General features: G+C 40.1%; 1 protein-coding gene across 1 annotated transcript in view; it reads left to right on the top strand.

Moving 5' to 3' along the window:
- The window catches only part of LOC127624553 (protein Jade-1-like), a 141,425-nt gene extending 115,504 nt beyond the window's left edge, over positions 1-25,921 (top strand). The window contains exons 10-12 of the mRNA XM_052099325.1: positions 12,127-12,244; positions 17,317-17,445; positions 25,197-25,921. Coding sequence (XP_051955285.1) covers positions 12,127-12,244; positions 17,317-17,445; positions 25,197-25,921 — 972 coding nt within the window. The remainder of the gene's footprint in view (positions 1-12,126; positions 12,245-17,316; positions 17,446-25,196) is intronic.
- Positions 25,922-26,399: the final 478 nt, after the last annotated feature.

Genomic DNA, 26,399 nt, shown 5'->3' with positions numbered 1-26,399 from the left:
TACAATATGTTTTTACATTATACATTTTTAATTTAAGTGTACAAGTGCAGATTGGTCAAGTGTTCAATAAATGTATTTGTTGAGAAATTTTGTCTATCTTAAGTAATTATTTGTGTTACATTTTATCTTTCAAATAAAAGGTTCAAATAAGAGGTTAAAAACTAGCACATATCGGCCAAAATAAATCGGCAGCATTAATCGGACGACCCGGATTTCAAAAGATCGGCATCGGCCTGAAAAAAACAATATCGGTCGACCTCTATTAATGACGGTTTTATTATTATTGGGGCCCGAGCACTGAAAGTGCGAAGCCCTATTGTTCTTCTAAGGATTATTATTAGGGCCCAAGCACTGAAAGTGCGGAGCCCTATTGTTCTTCTAAGGATTCCTATTATTATTATTATTATTATTATTATTATTATTATTATTACACTTCTTTTCAAAGTTTTTAGTACTTTTGGGGTACATGCGTAAAAACTCTTGAAAGTTTGCACACACATCAGTCGCTGGCCATTAGGTCGTGGCAGAGTTACAGGTGAGGGGGTGCAGAAGGGGCTCTTCGGTGCCACCTAGAACATGAGCATATTCAGGGGGCTATCTAGCACATCCCTTTTGAGGTACAGTCACCAAACTTTGTACACATATCGATCTCATCAAGCCGGAAAACTTTCGTGCTGACAGTCATAAGCTCTGCCCAAAAGGAAGTTGGCATTTTGGATTGTTTGAAAAATGCATCCTAAGGAATTTGAAGTACTGCTCCCAGGGATTTATTGGTACAGGTACAAAATGTGGGCGACATCATGCCAAGACATTGACGATGCTAAATTGCAAAAGGATGTTTGATATATCGAACGGTGTTGCCATGACGAAGCGACAAAATTATGTAAAAAAAATGGAATACTGTAAAGGGATTTCTGAAGGGATTCTTGATATCTTAAATACTGTTGCCATGGCAATGCTTTAAATGTCATAATTTCATTTTGTGCATATTCACATGTTTTGATGTGTTGGCAAGCCTGGTTTTTAAAGTTTATTGTTAAAAAACATATACATTTTTATATAAATAAAATGTAATAAAAATATCAACTGAAATGTAAAAATAATAGAAAACAATTTTATATTGTGTTTATGTAATCAGTGGCAATTACAAGAAATGGCCAATAGAGGACATCCAACTCCATGAATGATTCACAAAATAAAAGGAGATTTTTGGTGTCCTGTCTAAGGGATCGAAGACGTCACAATTACGTCACAGCGTTAGCTGGAGGCAAAACAAAGGTAAAACTGGAGGTGGCCAATTAAACCAGCACAGAGTCAGCTACACAAGGAGCTTAAAATGTCATCTTGTTGTGTTGTTGGGTGCCAGAATCGATGGAGTGCAGGCTCCAATTTGAAATTTTATCGCATACCTGCTGCCACTACCAGACAAAAAAACGACAACAGCTGTGGTTAGACGCAATAAAACGAGCGGACTGGACAAAAATGATCATCAGAAATGTTCGTGTTTGCAGCGCACAGTTCATATCAAGTAAGGTTAAATAAGCTATTGTTTTTTGTTGGTATGGATTATGGTTTGGTTACATGTCTAAAGATTTATCATTGTATGTCCACCTATTCAGAAATTGGGGAACAAGTTAAGTGTTTTCTCATGTAACGTTAACTGAAGAGTGTGTATCTACTTTTTTTGTTAACTATATTTCTCATTTCATGTGTTAAACATCTCCAGTTCTTGAGTTAGAGTTTCTGTTTCTGATCTGTCTATTTTTTGATTACCGATCCAGCGCCTCTCCGGGAACCAGCACCTTATCGTGGTGGAGAGGTTTGTGTGCCCTTATGATCCTGAGGGTTGTGTTGTCTGGAGCCATGTGCTCCTGGTAGGGTCTCCCAAGGCAAAGTGGTCTCAGGTGAGGGACCAGACTAAGAATGGTTCAAAAATGACTCATGGATAAAACGGCAAGAGGAGGAGTTACCCTGCCCGGAGGAAGCCCGGGGCCCCTGTCTGGAGCCAGGCCCAGATGGAGGGCTCGTCGGCGAGCGCCTGGTGGCCGGGCTTGTCACGGAGCCCGGCCGGGCACAGCCCGAAGAAGCAACGTGGAACCCCCCTCTACATCCCTTGGGCCCACCACCCATTGGAGGAACCGCAGGAGTCGGGTGCGCTGCCATATGGGCGGCAGTGAAGGCCGTGGGCCTCGACGGACCAGACCCGGGCAGCAAAGGCTTGCTCTGGGGACGTGGAATGTCACCTCACTGGGGGAAGGAGCCGGAACTAGTGAGGGAGGTGGAGCGTTACCAGTTGGATCTGGTGGGGCTTACATCGACGCTACAGTTTTGGCTCTGGATCCGTACTCCTGGATAGGGGATGGACTCTATTCTTCTCTGGAGTTTCCCAGGGTGTGAGGCGACGGGCGGGTGTGGGGATACTCACGAGTCCCCGGCTGAGCGCCACTACGTTGGAGTTTACCCCGGTGGACGAGAGGGTCGCCTCCCTACGCCTACGGGTTGTGGGGGGGAAAACTCTGACTGTTGTCTGTGCATATGCACCGAACAGCAGTTCAGAGTATTCGGCCTTCTTGGAGACCCTGAATGGAGTCCTGAATAGGGCCCCAGTAGGGGACTCCATAGTGATGCTGGGTGACTTCAGTGCACACGTGGGAAATGACAGGGACACCTGGAAAGGCGTGATTGAGAGGAACGGCCTCCCTGATCTGAACTCAAGTGGATGTTTGTTATTAGATTTCTGTGCTAGTCATGGATTATCTATAACAAACACCATGTTTTAACATAAGGATGCTCATAAGTGTACGTGGTACCAGAGCACCCTAGGCCGAAGGTCGATGATCGATTTTGTAATCGTGTCGTCGGATCTGAGGCCATATGTTTTGGACACTCGGGTAAAGAGAGGGGCAGAGCTGTCAACCGATCACCATCTGGTGGTGAGTTGGGTCAGGGGTGGGGAAAGACTCTGGACAGACCTGGGAAGCCCAAGCGAGTAGTGCGGGTGAACTGGGAACGTTTGGAGGAGGTCCCTGTCCGCGAGATCTTCAACTCACACCTCCGGCGGAGCTTTTCAGGCATCCCTGCGGAGGTTGGGGACATTGAACCGAGTGGGCAATGTTCAAAGCTTCCATTGCCGAGCCGCGGTGGAGAGCTGCGGCCTCAAGGTTTTAGGTGCCGCAAGGGGTGGTAACCCTCGAACACCGCGGTGGACACGGGTGGTCAGGAAGCCGTCCGACTGAAGAAAGAGGCCTTCCGGGATTTGTTGTCCCGGAGGTCTCCGGAGGCAGTTGCAAGGTACCGACAGGCCCGAAGGGCTGCGGCCTCGGCCGTGAGGGAGGCAAAGCAGTGGGTGTGGGAAAAGTTCAGAGAAGCCATGGAGAAGGACTTTCGGTCCGCACCAAAGTGCTTCTGGAAAACCGTCCGCCACCTTAGGAGGGGAAACGGGGAACCATTCAAGCTGTATACAGCAAAGATGGGACGCTGTTGACCTCAACCGAGGAGGTTATTGGGCGGTGGAAGGAACACTTTGAAGAACTCCTAAATCCCAACACGCCCTCTATGGTAGAGGCAGAGCCGGAGGATGATGGGGGATCAGATTCTATTTCCCTGGGGGAGGTCACTGAGGTAGTCAAACAACTGCGCGAGTGGCAAAGCCCCGGGATTGATGAGATCCGACCAGAAATGCTGAAAGCTCTGGATGTGGAGGGGTGTCATGGATGACACGCCTCTTCAACATTGCGTGGAAATCTGGGACAGTGCCTAAGGAGTGGCAGAGCGGGGTGGTGGTTCCCCTCTTCAAAAGGGGGATCAGAGAGTGTATGCCAACTACAGGGGTATCACACTTCTCAGCCTCCCTGGTAAAGTTTACTCCAAGGTGCTGGAGCGGAGGGTTCGGCCGATTGTCGAACCTCAGATTGAAGAGGAACAATGCGGTTTTCGGTCCTGGCCGTGGAGCGACGGACCAGATCTTTACTCTCGCAAGGATCCTGGAGGGGGCCTGGGAGTATGCCCATCCGGTCTACATGTGTTTTGTGGATCTGGAGAAGGCGTATGACCAGGTCCCCGGGAGAGACTGTGGGAGGTGCTGCTGAGAGTACGGGGTGGGAGGGTCCCTTCTTAGGGCGATCCAATCCCTGTACGTCCAAAGCGAGGGCTGTGTCCGGGTCCTCGGCACAAAGTCGAGTTCATTCCATGTGGGGTTGGTCTCCGCCAAGGCTGCGCTTTGTCACCAATCCTGTTTGTGATATTCATGGACAGGATATCGAGGCGTAGTCGGGGTGGGGAAGGTGTGCGGTTCGGTGGGCTGGGGATCTCATCGCTGCTTTTTGCAGATGATGTTGTCTTCATGTCATCATCGGTCCGTGACCTTCAGCTCTCACTGGATCAGCTTGGCAGTCGAGTGTGAAGCAGCTGGGATGAGGATTAGCACCTCTAAATCTGAGGCCATGGTTCTCAGCAGGAAACCGATGGAGTGCGTACTCCAGGTAGGGAATGAGGTTTTGCCCCAAGTGAAGGAGTTCAAGTGCCTCGGGGTCTTGTTCACGAGTGAGGGGACAATGGAGCGGGAGGTTGGCCGGAGAATCGGGGCAGCAGGGGCGGTATTGCACTCGCTCTATCGCACCGTTGTCACGAAAAGAGAGCTGAGCCGAAAGGCAAAGCTCTCGATCTACCGGTCAATTTTGTTCCTACCCTCACCTATGGTCATGAAGGTTGGGTCATGACCGAAAGAACTAGGTCGCGAGTACAAGCGGCCGAAATGGGTTTCCTCAGAAGGGTGGCGGGCTTCTCCCTTAGAGATAGGGTGAGGAGCTCAGTCATCCGTGAGGAGCTCGGAGTAGAGCCGCTGCTCCTTTGCGTTGAAAGGAGTCAGTTGAGGTGGTTTGGGCATCTGGTAAGGATGCCCCTGGCCGCCTCCCTAGGGAGGTGTTTCAGGCACGTCCAGCTGGGAGGAGGCCTCGGGAAGACCCAGGACTAGGTGGAGAGATTACATCTCCACACTGGCCCGAGAGCGCCTCGGGGTCGCCCAGTCAGAGCTGGTTAATGTGGCTCGGGATAGGGAAGTTTGGGGCCCCCTGCTGGAGCAGCTGCCCCCGCGACCCGACTTCGGATAAGCGGTTGAAGATGGATGGATGGATGGATCGATCCAGCGCTGGAATGTGTTATTTTCAGTTTATTTATTTGTCGTTGTTATCAATGTCGTTAAGTGTTGGCAGTTTTTTCTGCAGCTTGCGCACTTTTCCAGGAAATAGAAAAGAGAAATATGTCCCCCATTGTGATTGCCTTCTCTGCTGTATTGTTTGTGTATGTAGAGCGTGTGTGTTGTCTTTCTCTCTCTCTCTCTCAACACTGGGATCAACGGACATGCCAGCGTCTCATGCTGGATTTTTTCCTCAGAACAGCGGAAACAACTTAAAATACTCTGTCATTTTTGGGCATACAGATAAGTGTAAGACATCATTAGAAACTTTAAAGGGTCTACTTTTATTTGTGTACACACTATAACAACAAAATCTTGTGCTTTTGTAAAATAAAGAAAATGAAATGCGTCACAAAAATGAACTGAAACTCAGCGAATACTTATTACACAAACATGAAACATATGTCTAAAGAAAGCTTAAAATGTTTACTTATAAATAAAACAAATCAATTTAACCCTTGTGCATTGTTCAAATTCACTACACTTTCCTTATGTTCGTGGCTGAAAACAGCCACTACTTTAAACTGCTGTAAAAATGTATCAGATAAATATTTTTTCAAATTTTTTTGCATAAATCTATTAATCAACCTCAGTCCTGTTCAAAACTACTAAAGGTTTAAAAAAAAAAATCAGGATCTTTAATTGCCAAATTCATAAATGATGTCACTGATTTGGGGAAAAAAACATACAAAATGACTTATTTTCAATATAAAATGTGATTGTGGACTGGATTTGTTTTTACCTTTTATCACAGTCTTGGACATGTCAAAGATTAGAAACAACATTGGTTTCGATGCATTGTTAGTTTTTGTGCAGCATCAGATTTTAACTTTTTTTCCCTCATTTACTGTTCGTGGCTGTTTTTGCCCCATTGACTTCCATTATAACCACATTTTTTGATTGCAAAGCCATGACACTATATAATCATGCATTTTTGATTGTTTGTGGTTTTCCCTGTTGGGAAGAGGTAAAATTTGTAATTTTTACTGTTGATAACCACGTGGCACCATTAACCCTTTAGATAAGCCTGTGCAAAAAAAAGCTTAGTTTCTGGCTTTTACATGGAGTTATATGGAGTAGGGCCCAAAAACACTCAGACCCCAGAGGGTTAAGTACTGCGGAGCTAGACCATTCAAAGCTTTGTACGTAGTTAACAGAATTTTAAAATTAATACGGAATTGAACAGGTAGCCAATGTAACGATGATAAAATGGGGCTAATATGATCATATTTCTTGGTTCTCGTTAGCACTCTGGCGGTCTGCATTTTGAACCAATTGAAATTTATTTATTGATCTTGCTGGACATCCTCCCAGTAATGCATTACAATAATCTAGTCTTGAGGTCATGAACGCATGAATTAGTTTTTCGGCATCAGCAACAGAGATCATGTGCCTTAATTTAGCAATATTTCTTAGGTGGAAGAATGCTGTTTTACAGACATTGGTAATTTGATTTTCAAAGGTCAGATTAGTATCAAATATAACACCTACTGTAAGTTCTTCGCTGTTGAAGATAATGTAACAGTACATCCAACGAGACTCAAGTTATATTGTAGTGGCTTATTTTTAGAGTTTTTTGGTCCAATGATTAGTACCTCAGTTTTGTCAGAATTGAGTAGAAGGACATTTCTGGCCATCCAATCTTTTATTTCATTGATATACTAATTTCAGAAATTGTGAAATCTCATCAGGTTTTGAAGAAATATAAAGTTGTGCATCGTCGGCATAGCAGTGGAAACTTATCCACGATTCCTGATAATATCTCCCAGGGGAAGCATATACATGGAGAAAAGCAGAGGCCCTAAAACTGATCCCTGTGGCACTCCATATTTTAAAGTGGTAGCGGTCTGCTAAATATGACCTAAACAATGCTAATGCAACTCCACAAATGCCAGCATAATTCTCTAGCCTATTCAAGAGAATGTTGTGATCTGTTGTGTCGAATGCAGCACTAAGATCTAAAAGCACTAGAAGAGAAATGCAGCCGCGATCAGATGATAAGAGCAAGTCATTTGTAACTCTGATAAGTGCGGTCTCTGTACTGTGAGGCCTAAATCCTGACTGAAATTCTTCGTATATACTATTTCTCTGTAGAAATGAACATATTTTGGAGGATACTACCTTTTCTAGTATTTTTGACATAAACGGGAGATTTGAAATCGGTCTATAATTAGCCAGTTCTCCAGGATCAAGTTGTGGCTTCTTAATAAGCGGTTTGATAACTGCCATTTTAAAGTTTCTTGGTACATGTCCTAAGCATAGCGAGGAGTTAATAATATTAAGAAAAGGTTCTGAAATTACAGGAGATACCTCTTTTAAGAGCTTAGTTGGTATAGGATCTAACAAACAAGTTGTGGCTTTTTATGTTTCGATAAGTTTTGTTAGCCCTTCATGACCTATGACAGAGAAGGATTGAAGTTGCACGTGAGGAAAATTATTAGACACCGTTTTCTGAGGTGCGATGACAGATGATTGCATAATTCTAATTATTTCAATTTTATCTGTAAATAAATTAATGAAGTCATTACTCTTGTGCTGCAACGTAATATCTGGTTCTGTTGAGGCTTTATTCCTAACCAATTTAGCCACAGTACTGAATAAACATCTAGGATTGTTGTGGTTATTTTCTATGAGTTTACTAAAATATGCTGACCTGGCAGCTTTGAGTGCCTGTCTGTATCTACAGACACTATCTTTCCATGCACCACAAAGTACTTCTAATTTTGTATTTTTCCACATGCACTCCATTTTCCGAGCTGCTCTCTTGAGAGCATGAGTGTGACCATTGTACCATGGTGCACGGCTTATTTCTTTAATTTTCTTTAATCAAAGTGGGGCGACAATATCAAGAGTGATAGAGAAGACTGCATTTATATTTTTTGTTATTTCATCAAGTTCTTCTGGGCTTTGGGTTTTGAGTGTATGAGATAGATCTGGAGGATTATTAGTGAAGCTATCTTTAGTGGTCAAAATAATAGTTCTACCTGAACGATTGCGTGGTGTAGATTGAATAACATTAGCTGATTGCAGCATAAAAGAGACGAGGTAATGATCCGAGATGTCATCACTCTGCTGCAGAATTTCTATATTATCAACATCAACTCCATATGACAGAATTAAATCTAGCGTATGATTATGGCGATGAGTTGGTCCTGTTACATTGGGTCTGACTCCAAGAGAGTTGAGAATATCGATAAATGCTAATCCCAATGTATCATTTTCATTATCTATGTGAATGTTGAAGTCACCAACAATTAAAGCTCTATCTACAGTAACTAAATCTGATAAAAAATTAGCAAATTCACTAAGGAAATCAGAATAAGGCCCGGGTGATCTATACATTGTAGCAAGGACAAAAGACGACAGAGATTTTTTATTTATATCTGACAGTGTCACATTAAGCATTATTAGTTCAAAAGACTTACATTTATATCCAGTCCTCTGAGTAACACCAAAAACTTCACTTTAAATTGTAGCAACACCTCTTCCTCGACCCTTCAGGCGAGGCTCATGCTTATAACAATAACCTTGATGAAGGCTTTTGTTGGCAATTGTTAGTCTATGCATTCCATTTCAAGATCATAGTCCACCAAAAGGTGATGCAGGCAGAGATCAGGGATGTGAAATGCAGTTCAACCTGGCCTGTAATTTCGGTGAGGTTCGGTGTGGTCCATCCTAAATCCAAGGTTCAGACAATGGCATATGAAGTATATTATTATCAACAATAATATATTCATCCGGTTTAAGCCAGGTTTCAGTCAAACAGAGCGCATCCAATCTATGATCTGTAATAATTTAATTAACAATTAGTGCTTTGGTAGAAAGAGATCTAATGTTTAGTAACCCTATTTTTATATGATGAGTATTTTTAATTTGTTTGTTTTGTTCAAGTTTGACCTTAATCAAATTTTTTCTAGATTATTTAGTGTGGTATTGTATTTGGTAGTTCGGGAAACAGACACAGTCTCTATGAGATATCTAGGTGATACAGTCTCTATGTGTTGTAGTTTATGTGACCTGTGTGATGTCTCAAGGCAGCTAGCAGATGTTCGGATTAACCAGTTTGTTTGCTTCCTTACCTGGGCCCCAGTTAGTCAAATACTATCATTATTAAGACTCTGAGCCAAATTACTAGAGAGGAGAATGGCACCTTAACTGGAGGGATGGAGTCCGTCTCTCTTTAGCAGGTCAGGTCTACCCCAAAATCTCTTCCAATTTTCTATAAATCCTATTGTATTCTTCAGACACCACTCAGACATCCAGCCATTCAGTGACACTAATCTACTATAAACCTCGTCACCACGACGAGCAGGGAGGGGACCAGAGCATATTACAGTGTCTGACATTGTTTTTACCAATTTGCACACCTCTTTAACATTATCTTTAGTGATCTCCGAATGGCGAAGCCAGACATCGTTAGTGCCAACATGTATAACAATTTTAGAAAATCTACGTTTAGCATTAGCCAGCACTTGTAAATTTGATTTGATGGCCCCTGAGATGCAATTAACGATAGTGGCTTTAGTCTCTATTTCCAGGTTCCTTACAATAGAATCGCCAATAACAAGGGCTCTTTCAACAGGATTCTCAGTGGGTGTATCACTGAGTGGGGAGAATCGATTGGAAACCCTAACAGGAACGGGAGAGTGGTGTCTCTTTGCTGAGCGAGTATGCCGCCGAGACGTCACCCAAATGCCCTGCTGCAGGGGCTCTACAGCCGGAACCAAAGTGTGTGTGTTGCTCTCTGTACTACTCGCATCCGAAACAGTATCTACCGGCTTCTCTTTCTCACTGACCTTCACTAGCGTTTGGATGCGAGTCTCTAACTCATTAAGCTTCACTGTCAGCCTGACTAATTCCTTAGATTTATCACATGTGAATCCCTCACTGCTGATGGAGGAGGCTATTGTAAACATGTGACATGCAATGCAGGAAGAAATAACATGAGCGGATGCCATGACTTACCGCAAATTGTTTGTTATTGGTTGTTCCTGAGTGGTGAGGGTTTGAGATTGATGTGAATCCCTCACAAAATTGTTTGTTGTTGTTCTCGATAAACTGTGCTTTGAGATCGATGCAATAATCTGTGTACCGCAGAGGTGAAAAAAATGGGTGAATATTCATGAATTCATGAATATTGATGTGATTCACACCTGAGAAGACTAAGACCACTCCCCTGGGCCTATCAATGAAGAATGTGACAGAAAGGGAATGAATGTGAGGAGACTTAATTATCAAAATCAAGTTTTAAGTTAAAAAAAGTAATCTGACTATACATTTTCTTTACATAAAGACTTTACTTAATATTAGACCTACACTACCATTTAAAAGAAGTATCTTCTGCTCACCAATACTGCATTTATTTGAACCAAAATACAGTAAAAACAGTAATATTTTGAACTCTTTTTACAATTTAATTACTGCAGTCTTCAGTGTCACTATAATATGCTCATTTTCTAATATGGGCATATGTAAGTGCATTTTACTCATTTACATCTGAACAGATATTTGAAAGCACAAGCTTTGTTGATGATTGAAGGAGTTCCCATCAATACTGGGCACTTATTAGCTGCTTTTCTTTATTATTCGGTCCAAGTCATCCATTTGAAAACGTTTTTTATATATATATATATATATATATATATATATATATATATATATATATATATAACATTTTAGTTTTGTAATTAAATTAATATGTTGGCACAATTATATTTTTGTCTACAAAACTAATTTCAAACATTTAAGCATACACCTTCAAATCAAAAGGTTTTTAGATCATGAGAAACATTTCAGTCAAGTGACCCCAATCCTTTGAACAGCAGTGTATTACTGCAGCATAAACATAACTTGCAAAAGTGTCGCAAAGGACACTTTATAATGAAAAATCAGTGATCAAATTGGTATTGGCCAATCATGATATTAAAACATTAGTGATCGGTATCGTGAATAGTGAGCATTCCAGATGCATAGTGCCAGATAGCCTTATATTATTGGTGGACTGCATAACTGGCCATAGCTTTTGAAAATATAATTTCAAATTGGACTTCATTTGATAGATTTATTCTATTTTGACAAGGAATAAGTTTTCTTGTGGCTACAAATGAACATTCTAGAGAGGAAAGTGTTTGAATGTAAATTGCAGCAGTCCTAAATGCATCATGTCATGAACAAGAATGTTATAATGTTATTTTTTAAACGGTTTAAAAAAATATTAAGGTAAATTCTTGCAAATTCTTGGTATTATGCAAACTGTCTTAAAAGCTAAATCACAGCACACAGTCAGCAAGCACTGCCACAAAAAAACTTAAACGCAATAAAAAATTGGCCTACTTAGCAAGCTATCTCGTTGTCTCCTGCCTACATTGGGAGCGGTCTTCTATGGCAGCATCCTACCTGAAATTATGCCTCATAAGAGACCAATTTGGAATGCTCTACATAGGTGGCAACTGTCATTCAAATAGCGCTCCTCACGCGCAGTGCACTCAACTCACTGATTTCAATACAGGTGACACGAGGTAATACTCTCATCAGCATAAATACACATAGCACACACATTGTGGCTAAAATATTGCCTTTTTGATCACTATAAACTATGCTTCTCAGCATTGAATGGATTATTATTATATTTATAATAAAAATATTTCTCGGTCATCCACCGTCGTGAATTTATCACCGAGCTCATTACATTGCATTCTGAGATCGCCTACCCGGGGAAGGATACATACGATGTTACCTAAACAAGATATCTTAAGAGGCAGCATAATTAAGATACTTATCTTTTGGAACAACCTTTGCGTTAGGAGCGCGCCTATGATGTCTTAAAGTGCTGTCTCCGGAGGACTCTCACTAGGTTTTGGAGCAAATTCATGAAGTTCACAGCATTGCCCCAGATTGTGTCTAAAGCTTTTTCTTAAACCGTTTTCTCTCAGGTCAGGAACTTGTGCTACATGGTGACGCGACGAGAGAAGATCAAACACTCTCTATGCAACCTGCAGGAGAAGATATTTAACCTGCAGATCCAGCTGTTAGAGAAAGACCTGACCGGAGGTACACACACACACACACACACACACACACACACACACACACACACACACACATACGCACTCAAATTTGTTATGACATTACCATCAGTGGCAGCTTGTATTGGTAACACAGTTTTAGCCCAGTAAACATCTATCTGTGTTCCCAAGTAATAAAGATAAAATGCAACAAAGTGTGGAGCATAAAGATGGTTTTTTTTTTTCACATTCCCTTTTCATTTTCAATGAGAGAGAGGTGGCATGTGGCAAAATGGAGGCGACAGTCGAAGCGCTGCCACATTCGAAGCTCGTTCACGAGAATCTTGGGGCTTTGTGCATGACTGCCTATGGCACACACCACGCAAGATACAAATATTTTATCTCTCCACGGCTGCCACATGTAATTGACCAATCAGAGCTAAATGTATTCACAACCAATCAAATGACGTATAACTATTGTGCTGTCAAAAAAAACATGGAGAAGAATATACTCACTCTTGTTAAATTTCCTGACATATATAACGTTCCTTTGAGCGTTTATAGAGACATAAATTGGAAAGCAGCCTCATGGAAAGCTGTGAGTGGATGAGTCTGTGTACCAGGTGAAAATAGACTACTGAAACCTGTATAGCTTATGTATGGAAAGTACTGTGCAGTGTATACAAATAGACCATGGACCGTTTACTTCAATTTTGTCTTCTGCAACAAGTGTCTGAAACATAATTTTTAGATAGACAGGAAATACAATTTCCCTGTACACACGAGAGGCAGCAACGCCTGCTGCCCACCGCGTTCTGTGTAAAACCACCTTAATAGAGCGTGTGAGGTTACTAGAGGTAAAAATCCCATCCCTCCATTGAGAAAATGATTATTCACGATGACATAGAAACCTTTTAAAACAAAGGTCATTCATTTAAAAAAACTGAATTCTCTGTAAAGAACTCCGCCGCCTATAAAACTGAAAAGAGATCCAGCAATCAGAGAAGTCGTTGGAAACAAAAACAGTGGAAATGAAAAAATTCACATGAAACATGCAAACAACATAATTCATGTGACCTCCAAACTACAACCCATAGGTTAAGATTTTATAAATGGATCAGGCCCATAAAATGCCCAGACTGACAGGGGCAAATATAAGGATTAACAAATTATATATGTCATGTTTATTTGAGCACTTTAATGGTCAGCAAGAATTTCATTGTAGTTTAAATATATTTTTGTACATTTCTAATCGTGATGTATGTATCTGTAATATGGACCAGATCTCCAGGTCAATACATCAAAAAAGCGGTTTGTCAAAACAGTAAAATATAAATTGAAATTACTTGAGCATAACATAACTAACTTAATTAATGTCATCGCCATTTTGTGGCATCAAGTCAAGTCAGATTTATTTGAATAGTGCTTTTCACAACATGAATAGTTTCAAAGCAGCTTTACAGAAATTGTGCTGTGATGTCTTAAAGTACTCGTGTGGTACAAATGACTAACAAAATTGAAAAAGCATGCCATAAAACTTATTGTCTTTAGGCTCCCAGAGAGCAAGCCAAAGGTGACTGTGACAAGGAACACAGAACTCCATAAGATGTTGGTTAAAGGAGTAAAATAACCTTGGGAGAAACCAGGCTCACTGTGGGGGCCAGTTCCCCTCTGGTTAAATAGCATGAATATAATGCCAATAATAGTTATATACTGAATGTGTAGTACAAGTGTTGTTTTATGTAAGTAAGCTGAGTACATTTTGATGGGTAATGTTTAAAACTAAAGGATTTGTACAAACTTTGATAATTATGTTTCTTTGAAATCCATCCCGAATTGACTGCAGAAATGCACTTCGATGCATTTTCCTTTGTTTGGCTGATGAAGGCTTTAGTTGTCTTTGATTTACTGTCTACATTTCATTTTAAGATAATGTAGGCCAAGTCCTAGGACCAAGATGATGCTAGTGGAGGTCAGAGGGGTGTGCCTCACAGTTCGGATGGAAGCTTGATAGTTCATATCGGTGAAGTCCTAGGTCCAGGCAGTGGACAATGTATTATCCCATGTCTTAATGTTGGCAGCAGTTCATCCTCTGTGAAGTCTGTCGTAGAATACTGAAGTGATGCAGTCAGCGATCATCGAAGCACCGCTCACTGTCTGGTTGGCACAGGATGCAGTTAGTAGTCATCACTTAGCAACACATAGAAGTGGAGTGGCAGTGGGACATCGGGCTCGACTGAAGCTGGATCTGGCAGACTCACGATATGTATCCCGAGGTTGAGACAGGGAAATGGAGCATAATATTAGCATAGATGCCATTCACTTTTAAAACGGAGTTATAGAATATGAGATGTGTTTCAGGGTTGCGGCAGACCTAACTAATGTAGCATAACTATGAGTTAAGGGATAAATTAGGTGTATGCCTGACTGAACAGATGAGTCTTTAGTAGGGCTGTCATGATAACTCAATTTAATTAGGTTAATTAGAGTCGACGAATCAAAAATAAAGCGGAAATGGGTGCGAACACAAACAACAAGAGATGTCAGCTGTTACAACGCTTTACTTTAGATTTTAAAAACAGTGCAGGACCTAAAAAACTTCACTTCAGCAATGAAACAGCACTTGAAAAGATGACAGCCAGTTTTCACAAACCTGCCGGACACACACACACGGTAAACTCATCTGCATTTGACTGCGGTGCTGCTTGTCTAGATGCGTGAGGGAAGTTGAGCCCTTCATCGACACATAGGACACGTTGAACGCAGCAAAAAACATTGGAATGCACTCTAAACCTTTTTATCTACACAATCGTTTTGCAATAATAGGCTTTTATGAAGCAAAATTAAATGTCACAAAAAAGATTTCCGTTGGATTGATTAAAGTTACACACACAGTTACGGATGCACAAACACATTCTGTTCAATAAATGTGACTGAATCCAGATGATCTAAGTAGGTTATTTTCAGCAAATGATCTATTATTTGAGTTCTGTTCTGTGTAAATTAATTACCATTTTCATGTAATGCGATCTTTCTCATGTAAATTAGATTTTGTGGTGATTGTTAAAAAATATAGATTGCATTGCCCCACTTCAGATATTTTTTAATAGTTTATGGCCATTATTACGGGTAAAACTCAATGTGGGAATCCAGAGAACTTTATTTTCTGAATGAAACCGCAGGTCTGTCTGTATGCTGTCAGTCAAAGCTCAATGTGAGTCTGCTGTTAAACCACAGCTGCGTGTCTTGCACCCCACAGATGCAATATAAAACTTTAACTTACCTGATGGAGAAATGGATGGTCGTCTGCATGTGAAATTATTAACAGCTTTTTACTCAACTAACTGAATATCCAGATGCTTAAGGGCATTTTACACAAGTGGCAAGCTTTTGCGATCTGGATGAAGCACACGCGCAACAATGCCTGCAACTGCTGCAGCTCAACGCAAGAGTGAAAAAATGTATCTCTTGTGAATTCATGCAAGTGATAGTAAAAAAAAACAACAACAAACAAATAAAATGGCTTTTATATCTCTGTAAATTAGTTTAACAACATATACAACTTATCCTCTATAAACAAGATTGGTAAGCAGACATATTTTCTGAAAAGATCAAATATTTCATTTCCATGGCTTGTTTTCTCATATTTGAGTTCTAGACTGAAATGGGTAGATTATATTGAACTAGATAAAGAAAAAAGTTGGGCACACCTAGAGAAGCCAATATTTGTTAGCTTAAATATATTTTTGTATTAAAGATATGCTTTTGGTGTCTGTTGCTTTAGATATTGTAAAATACATACAAATTTAGTCTAATTCACGCATTTTAGCTAAACGTGAATTCATCTCGACAACTTAATGCAATCTATTAAATAATTTTTCACATTACTCTATTAATTGTCAGAATAATTGTAACGGTTACCAAAATAATATATAGTAACAGCCCTAGTCTAGACTTAAACTGAGTCCTGAACCATGCTAGGAAAACTATTCCATATTTTAGGAGCCAAATACGAAAGGATCTACCCCCTTTTGTGGATTTTGTTATTCTAGGTTCTATCAATCCACCTTTTTCCTGGGGGTCTTACTGGGAAATAAGGAAGTCATTCTTTAGCATTCCCTAGCTCTGGCTGCAGTCATTTTAGACCCTGTTTACTATGGTAATAAGATCGCAAATGGTCAGCGCTAAATATAGTTGTAAACAGGGTGCAAAATGTTTTGTGATTGGATCATAAAAAACATATACAGAGGTATATGATCACCTTTGAGGTTTAAAATGGCATCCTGATGCATCCTGGACAGCAGCGAAGCACCACCTCTCACCAGTCAATCACCCGCCGATCAAAAGATAATTAAAATTCTATGCAGATTAAAAAGGAAATAACCGTCCGATCAGAAAATTTGAAAAAGCGATTACATATACCCAAGGTTGAGAACTTCACGTCTCTTCCTCAGTGTGTCTGTCTGATTTGAACATGCAGGGTGCCAAGATGACAAGCGCACACATCTGAAGCTGAACTAACACAGGTGCTTCACTAAAACAACTGATCATTTTGCTCAAAATGTTGCGTTTGTGCTTCGATTAAATCACAACTGCATCTGGGAGAAACAGCGTGCTGTTTTTTCACGCTTTCTTTGTCTTCATAACTTTTTTGCTGTTTATTATCATTCAGTAACACACTGATATAGTGATTGATGTATGTCCTCATGAAATCAGACAAGCTCACAAACAAAGTGGTAGCGGTCAGATAAATAGGACCTAAGTAAATAGGACCAAGACAGATAAATAGGACATCACAACCAGCATGTCTATTTCAGCACTACCACCACTGCTCTTTAAAACAGTGGTGCCCATGTATGTAATGTCTTAGGGAATAATAATTCTATCTGATTAAATTGATCAATTGAAATTAATTAGCATATCATGTCCTTGTATAGATTACTTTTTAAAATGATTTATAGCCTTAATTTAGATGAGACTTGTAGAGTCCACACACCTCTCACGAACCCTCTGGAGTTCCCTCACGAACCCCTGTTTTGTGAAACCCAGCTTTAAATTTTCCATAACATGTTAAGTTGAAAGTGTAAAGTTTATTGAGTGATGTGCTGTGCTTTGTAGAACAAACTCTGAGAGGTGAGAGAGGTCATCGTAATGGGGTCAGAGAGCGTGGGAAAGAGCGGAGAAAAATGAGTCCAGACAAGAAAGACACATGTAGAGTGGACAGCAACTCTCTCTTCAGACAGCTGGGTAAGTGATTTTACCTGGCTCAGAAACGCTCTTCAGCCACATGTGCAAAGATGCTTCATGACTGCAGTGTTTCCTGTGCCACTACTGAATCTACAGTGCGACAGCAAAAGAGTTCATTTTGTTTTATTTAGTTGTGAGTTTGCAGTCTGAATTGATTGATAAAAAGAGTAAAATAATACCAAGAGAATAAATACACAACACTTTTGTATTGCGTTGTACGCATAAAAAAACACAGCACGACTTGATTAGTCCAACTTCACATATATGTCAAAAAACTCATGAGTTATCAGTTTGAATCAAAGAATGACTCGCTGAGTTGTAACTGAATTAACATCTGACTCACTGATACACATTCACAAACTGTATTTTGTTAAAACTAAGAAAAAAAAACTGAAAGATGTTACAAAAAATAATATTGTTATTTAGGACCCATATTGTGTTTACATGTTTGTTTGTGATCTTGTCTCCTCGGCTGTAAAAACAGAATTGTGTAAAAAACCTTTATTGCATGACTGCAATTAACTAACCATTTTACAATCCCAGTGTATGTTTTAATGCTTTAAATTTTATGTAATGTTTTCATTCTGAATAACTGAGAACTGACTGACAGACTTTGACAATGGACTTTCTGTGTTTACAGCCAAAACTTGAAACTTGAAACAAAACTCCGTCATTGTTAATACAGATGTCCCACGGGTCCTTAATGTCTTAAATTCAGTTTTCAAAAGTTAAGGCCATAACAAGTCTTTAAGGAAAAATGTACCAAAAATTATAATTATTTAATTGTTTAGTTACCCTCATGCCTATACTCTGTGGCACACAAACCAAGATATTTTGAAGGATTTATGATTGCTTTTGTCCATACAAAGCAAGACAATGGTGTCCAAAACGTACACTTTTAAAAAGTACAGAGGCATAAAGGTAATTCGATAAATGAATAAAGGTCATACTTCTCGGCTGGTAATAAAGTATGTTCTTTAGGTATTCGGGAGAGTAGTATGAATAGATTTCGGATATACTTCATCTGGGAATGTGGGCATCGGCCCTCGACTCAAATATGTGGGGGAATTTACACTTGGTCACATGCGTTTTTGCTGATTGAATTGATATCCGATCAAGAAAAGACCAAGCGTAAATGCCCTCCGAGATGGATTCGAGACTGATATAAATCCAAGGTGGTTTTGAAAGGCTTTCCAGACGAAACTCCATGTGTAAATAATGTATCTGACTTTGTATGTAAACTTTCCTCCACCATATAGTGCTATGTCAGCATATCGAAAACATGAAGCATAACAGCTGTGACCGAGTGTTTGTATAGGGTTTATGTTGTGCAACAAATAATAACAAATAAAGAAATTAATGCATGTTGTTGGAGAGACAGAACTTTATTCTTAATTTATTGCAGATCGCTGAAGAATCTAAAATTAAACACTGACAAGAAGTACAGCTGACACACATAGACATATCTTACCTTCGACAAGCCCTGAGGGGAAAAATACACAGTGTGCACAGACACACATGGGCACTGGGCAAAGTCACTTGGAATAATAATGAATAATACATCTTTTAAATTTGTTGGCAGGATTAGCATAATCAGTGAAATAATTTCCATTTTATTTGCATATAGTGTGGGAATTAAATATCAGATGCATTCAGAATCCCGCTGGAAATAGTAGGTCATCCGGGTATTTCTCGCTTACTGAGGATTCATTATTTTATTTATTTATTATTTTATTTTATTATTTAATAATAAAGTAAGCAAAAAAGAAACGTCCCTTTTTCAGGACACTATATTTTAAAGATACATTTAGTAAAAATCCAAATAACTTTACAGATCTTTATTGTAAAGGGTTTAAACTACCGACCGGGGCAATGCCCAGGGGCCCTTGACTGCCCGGCGGGGGCCCTGTGCTTTTAAGGTTGCTCGATCCAGTTTGGCGATGCCCCTGCTCGAAAACCCCCAAACACTCCGGTCAACAACTTTTGGCCATAGCAAAAATGGAGGGTCCGTCATGGTCTGGGGTGATGTTTCACAGCATCATTGGACTCCGCTTGTTGTCATTGCAGGCAATCTTAACGCTTAATCAGTTTTCTGCCATGGCCAGCGAAGAGCCCTGATCTCAATCCCATTGAGCACATCTGGGACCTTTTGGATCAGCGGGTGAGGGCTAGGGCCATTCCCCCTAGAAATGTCCGGGAACTTGCAAGTACCTTGGTAGAAGAGTGAGGTAACTTCTCACAGCAAGAACTGACAAATCTGGTGCAGTCCATGAGGAGGAGACGCACTGCAGTACTTAATGCAGCCGGTGACCACACCAGATACTGACTGTTACTTTTGATTTTGAACCCCCCCATTATTCAAATTCTGTTAGTCACATGTCTGTGAAACTTGATCAGTTTATGTCTTAGTGGTTGAATGATGTTGCTGAAAATAAAAGCAGTTGAAAGTGAGAGGATGTTTCTTTTTTGCTGAGGTTATATTCTTTTTTTTTTCTTTTTTTTTTCAACAAAAAAATCATTTCTTTCTGTTTGTTTTTTTTAAGTTGAAATAGAAGCAGTCTCACAAAATGTGTCAAATATGAGGTGTCACTGGTTAGAGAGTATGCATCTGAATCATTACATTCTGAGCATTTCTCCACATTATTCATGAGAAGGAACGCTTCCATTCAATCACTGCACTGCCTCATGCATGAGCTCACATTACAGTGGAGAATTAAAAATTACACACAGACGTGACAGTTGATCCTGGCAAGTTCAACAGCTCTTGCGGAACAGATATGAGAGCTAACATTTACACTAAACACTGTGGTGAGATAGAAATCACTCATCTGAATGGAACACAGTTGATAACCGGACCAGAGCGAACGTGTCTGTTGGCTGCAGTTCTGCTATTGTGTTTCAAACATGAAGCAGCTGTTTGTTTAGAGAGGCATACAAATCATTGCGTCTTCTCTGTACGTCTTATCATGGACAGGATAACATGACGACTTGTTCAAAAGCAGAAGACAATGATGAAAACCTTTTTGGTATTAAATAAAATACTGGATAACTTTACACAGACAAGGTTAGTAAGCGATTCTATCACACTAGAGTCATGATAACATGTTTTAAGTATTGTGGCGATACTTTTGAAACTGTGTGTATTTACTGTTTTGTGTATTGGACCCATTTACTTTCATTGTATGTGCCTTACTGAACGCAATTTTTATCTTACGAAAAAGATGGATGATTCGAAAATTATGTGTGTGGTAATCAACATAATGCCACAAATGCTATCAATAGAGTTAAACTATTAAACACGAAACAATCCTTGTAAAAAAAGAAAAGAAAGTCTATGCTCTGAGTGCTGTTCTCATTTAATTCTCAAAAGTTTGAATAAAATATCCAAATAGTTGCAAACAGTTCTATCGTCTTCACTTTTCAATCATCCTATGATTGACATACAGCAAAGTGCCTAAATTCTTTTTGTCTCCACTCGCATGTTGATGTTCATATCTATCATAAGTGAGGGTCAGTTGTGCTTAACCCCTTCTCGTCTTCCTCATTCCAACTCACTGCCCTCCCACCTTTCTACATATTTTCACGTCCAGGTAAAGCCTTTTTGGTCTGAAGTGTGAATGACTGGTGCTGAATTTGGTGGGTTTCATGGCACTTTAAGTAAAAGAATCTGATATGTTATTTATTTTAAGAAAGTGTGGGTTTGTTCTTATATGGACATGTTGTATTAATTTTATTTGTTCATGTCTTAAAAAGCTCTCATAAGTCTTAAATTTGATAAAACTGCTGGTCTGTGCTGTGTCTGGTCTAACCAGTTGAGTAGTTGGTTCTTGCAATTGTGTGGCTGGTTTTACATTGCAAATATCCCTGCAATTATCATGAACAAATAATAATTCTGGTTACTGTTAAGTACTGAAGCTCTTTATGTAACATTATATTGTGGGTTTGCACAATGATGCATTGATTGTACAGCGACTAGGGTAGTCTACTATTGTAGACTACAATTATCCATGGTGTGAGTTTTTGCCGGTTCTATTACCATTTGAGGAAAAACAAATTGGTTAACTGGTTTTATGATTATTTGCATGTTTTATTATTATGCAAAAGCATTAAGGCAAAAAAAAGTCACATCAAATCACAATTGAACATATTAGTGGACATGTTTCAGTCCTAAAATTGGAAAACAGACAAATAAATGGGTATATAATAAGAGACGCTCCAACATGACAACACCTCACAAATAAACCTGCAGACCTGGGTCATGTAATAGTGACACAAGGTAACTAGAGAATATACACAGTGTTTTTTCTTTCTTTTTTTTCCCCTTTTAATCTTAAGAGCATGCTATGGATTAAACTGTCAGCTTTTATTCCCAAATGAACATGTATAACATCAGCGATAACACCTACATTTCCTCAAAGGCAAATTAAACCTAATAACTTAATGTTAATTAATTTATTGTTTTAGTTCTTATAAGGCGATTTTCACAGCATCATAGTGTTATGACTTTATGAGCAGTTCTTTTCACGTACACTAATATTATCAAAAGTATAATCCCCATCAAATGGCTCTTTTGTCTTTTTGAGTGACCAGTCTCCACAGTTAAGAATGTTATTTATTCTGTTTATGACATTATTCTGTTCCCTGCAATCTCCCATTCTTTTCTATGGGAAGTTCTGCCAAGCTTGTCAGAGCAAGCAGCAGTAATTTAATTTATTGCTTTAAAAGCAACACAGCTAAAAATATTAAACTCACTAGTTTGTTGTTGGACGACTTGTAGAACATCCTGTCCCATTTGTAGGATGTGTACCTTTTATAATACATCTGTCGACATGTTTTTCATCTATCATCTTCGGTAACTCTCAGTCATTAAAATGCTCCTACACAGCCAATTAAAGGTTATATTTAGAGTCTGATAGATCGAATTCTTCTGTTATATTTTGGAGTTCATGTGTGGCCCCAGTTTCATGTGAATAGAAATTTCAGTCCGCAACACCTGGCAAAGCACCACACAGACACCATCTGAAACCATAGCAGCAACTGCTCTAAACACCCAGGCACATAAACATATATACAATATATAAATTATACTTTTTAACCATCAATTCTAAATTCTTATGGTTATATTAACTATGACATCATTTAATCGCAGAGTATGTTTATATATATATATATATATATATATATATATATATATATATATATATATATATATACAGTGAGGAAAATAAGTATTTGAACACCCTGCTATTTTGCAAGTTCTCCCACTTGGAAATCATGGAGGGGTCTGAAATTGTCATCGTAGGTGCATGTCCACTGTGAGAGACATAATCTAAAAAAAAAATCCAGAAATCACAATATATGATTTTTTAACTATTTATTTGTATGATACAGCTGCAAATAAGTATTTGAACACCTGTCTATCAGCTAGAATTCTGACCCTCAAAGACCTGTTAGTCTGCCTTTAAAATGTCCACCTCCACTCCATTTAGTATCCTAAATTAGATGCACCTGTTTGAGGTCGTTAGCTGCATAAAGACACCTGTCCACCCCATACAATCAGTAAGAATCCAACTACTAACATGGCCAAGACCAAAGAGCTGTCCAAAGACACTAGAGACAAAATTGTACACCTCCACAAGGCTGGAAAGGGCTACGGGAAATTGCCAAGCAGCTTGGTGAAAAAAGGTCCACTGTTGGAGCAATCATTAGAAAATGGAAGAAGCTAAACATGACTGTCAATCTCCCTCGGACTGGGGCTCCATGCAAGATCTCACCTCGTGGGGTCTCAATGATCCTAAGAAAGGTGAGAAATCAGCCCAGAACTACACGGGAGGAGCTGGTCAATGACCTGAAAAGAGCTGGGACCACCGTTTCCAAGGTTACTGTTGGTAATACACTAAGACGTCATGGTTTGAAATCATGCATGGCACGGAAGGTTCCCCTGCTTAAACCAGCACATGTCAAGGCCCGTCTTAAGTTTGCCAATGACCATTTGGATGATCCAGAGGAGTCATGGGTGAAAGTCATGTGGTCAGATGAGACAAAAATAGAACTTTTTGGTCATAATTCCACTAACCGTGTTTGGAGGAAGAAGAATGATGAGTACCATCCCAAGAACACCATCCCTACTGTGAAGCATGGGGGTGGTAGTGTCATGCTTTGGGGGTGTTTTTCTGCACATGGGACAGGGCGACTGCACTGTATTAAGGAGAGGATGACCGGGGCCATGTATTGCGAGATTTTGGGGAACAACCTCCTTCCCTCAGTTAGAGCATTGTAGATGGGTCGAGGCTGGGTCTTCCAACATGACAATGACCCAAAGCACACAGCCAGGATAACCAAGGAGTGGCTCTATAAGAAGCATATCAAGGTTCTGGCGTGGCCTAGCCAGTCTCCAGACCTAAACCCAATAGAGAATCTTTGGAGGGAGCTCAAACTCCGTGTTTCTCAGCGACAGCCCAGAAACCTGACTGATCTAGAGAAGATCTGTGTGGAGGAGTGGGCCAAAATCCCTCCTGCAGTGTGTGCAAACCTGGTGAAAAACTACAGGAAACGTTTGACCTCTGTAATTGCAAACAAAGGCTACTGTACCAAATATTAACACTGATGTTCTCAGGTGTTCAAATACTTATTTGCAGCTGTATCATACAAATAAATAGTTAAAAAATCATATATTGTGATTTCTGGATTTTTTTTTTTTGATTATGTCTCTCACAGTGGACATGCACCTACGATGACAATTTCAGACCCCTCCATGATTTCCAAGTGGGAGAACTTGCAAAATAGCAGGGTGTTCAAATACTTATTTTCCTCACTGTATATATATAATATTCATATGTAAAAAAATGTGCTAAAACAGTACTGTCTCTTTAAGAGTACCGGCTGTTCAGCGTTTTGTTTTGGTGGATGAGCACATTTTAACAAGTGTAAAGTCACACAGCTTCTTTATTAGAATAAATAATAAATGTTGTTGTTTTTGATCAACAACTGACTGTAGAGATTAGAAAGGGTATTATTCAATGACAAACAGATTGCTTAGATCTCAACTTTGAAACATTACTCAGAACAAGTCAAACCAAACTTTTACTCTTAACACTGGGCTGAACGTTGCCTATTAAAAGAAAGGTCTTGGAATTTTAAGAATAAATATCAAGATCGTTCAAATTAACATCATGATTAATTGTGAAATCTATATTTTAACCCCTATTATTTTTAAGTCATACATTTAATTTTATCGGTTGAACAGAGCAAAATCCAATTCTTTTTGCGTACTTCCTGGCACCTACTTAATGTAAATGGGGTATGCATATTCCCAGCTGAGAATCACTGGTTGAAATGACAAGGGTAATGATTGATTTTAAGAACACAAAACAGTTGTTACTTCATCTGAAGTCAGATACATCTGAAAATAAAGATTTCAGTAATGTTCATGTTGTGAAGGATTCATCATTCATTAAAAGATCTGGCTCACAAGAATCAATTGTTCATAAACTAGATAATACTAGTTTAGAAAAAAATTGCAATAGAAAGATGTGTTGTTTTGGCATTATTTCACTGTACATACTGTTTTTATCCCATCACATTCAATTCAGACTGCAAGCTCACAAATATTTACAGACTACTGAACAGAGGTCCAAGAAAACTGTTATAACAAAAGTAGACATTCCACTGTAGGTTCAGTTCCATATTGAACATGGATGTACCTTCCTGAATGTACAGTATATCCACAGTGTCCACTGTCTCTTCTGCAGGTTTCTCCAAATCGTTCCCTCTGGACGGTACACTGTTTGACAGCTGGCTGGCTCAGTCTGTCCACATCAGCGCTGACAACATGTTGAGCCGCTGGCCAGGAGAGACCACCGACCCGTCGTCCAGTCTGCTGTCAGACCAGCTGCTGCAAGGTGAGGAGAACCTGCTCAGCCTCATGATGAACCACTCCATTAAATCCACCTGGAAAACACCACAGCTGGGCCGGAGGGCGAGGGGCCGCAGGAAGACCATCTCGCTTCCCCAGACCACCGTTAAAGGCAAGATTCCAGCTGAGGGCCAGCGAGGAGAGCGATCGCATCACCGCCACCGTCTCACACACAGCGGCCAGGGCAAACACGACCCTCTGCTGCCTCCCTGCTCCAAAATGGATTCTTGCCACATTTCAGAGGATCATGGCTCTTGGGATGCAGCTGTGAGTACCGGGGCTGCAACCTCAAGCCCCTACACAGACATCGGCAAGAGCTCGCGGGCGGCGTTGCGTCTGCCGAGACAGGGCAAGTCAGGCTTTAAAAGTAACATGACGGCGGTCTCGCCACAGAACCGCACTGGGAACATCAGGTCTGCACTGGACACTGAAACGGATGGATATTACTCAGATGTGGAACACAGTGACTCAGATTTGCGCTCCAATAGCCCAAAGTTGCGCTTGCCCCAACTGCATGCAGGGAATGAGGAAGTAGTGCGGCAAAGCGTACTGGCCTCTTAAAATTCAATCAAAATGCACACAGTGCTGGCATTGTTTTTGGATGCCATGGTACCTTTGCTATAGTATGTACTTCATCAATAGGACATGCAGTTTTCTATATACATACACTGTAATAGCTTGTGAAATTGTTTTGCTCTTTTAGTTTGTAAGTCAATTGCCTACCTTTAGGCAACCGTAACCATTTGCGCTTGACAAAACAAAACAATGCTCGGTTTGTGGAAATGAACACTCTATGGTATCTCGTGAAGCAATAGGATCTGTCCTGGAATAGGGCTGATGATGTGGGCATTATGAAAGTCTGCTTTTCAATTATTATGTTTGTCTGCAGAGGAAGTGGCTCATTTTCAAATTATGTAGAGAGAAAATATGATGCATCTTTAAAAGCACAAATAGTGATGGGGGAATGTAGCACACATACCCGTCATGCGCACTGCTTCATTTGCATTGATGGAGACTAGACTAGACATACCAGTGCCAA

This window comes from Xyrauchen texanus, chromosome 31 (assembly GCF_025860055.1).
Source record: "Xyrauchen texanus isolate HMW12.3.18 chromosome 31, RBS_HiC_50CHRs, whole genome shotgun sequence".
NCBI lineage: Eukaryota > Metazoa > Chordata > Actinopteri > Cypriniformes > Catostomidae > Xyrauchen > Xyrauchen texanus.
The sequence above is the reverse complement of the archived record's forward strand: the minus strand, read 5'-3'. Positions and strand labels throughout refer to the sequence as shown.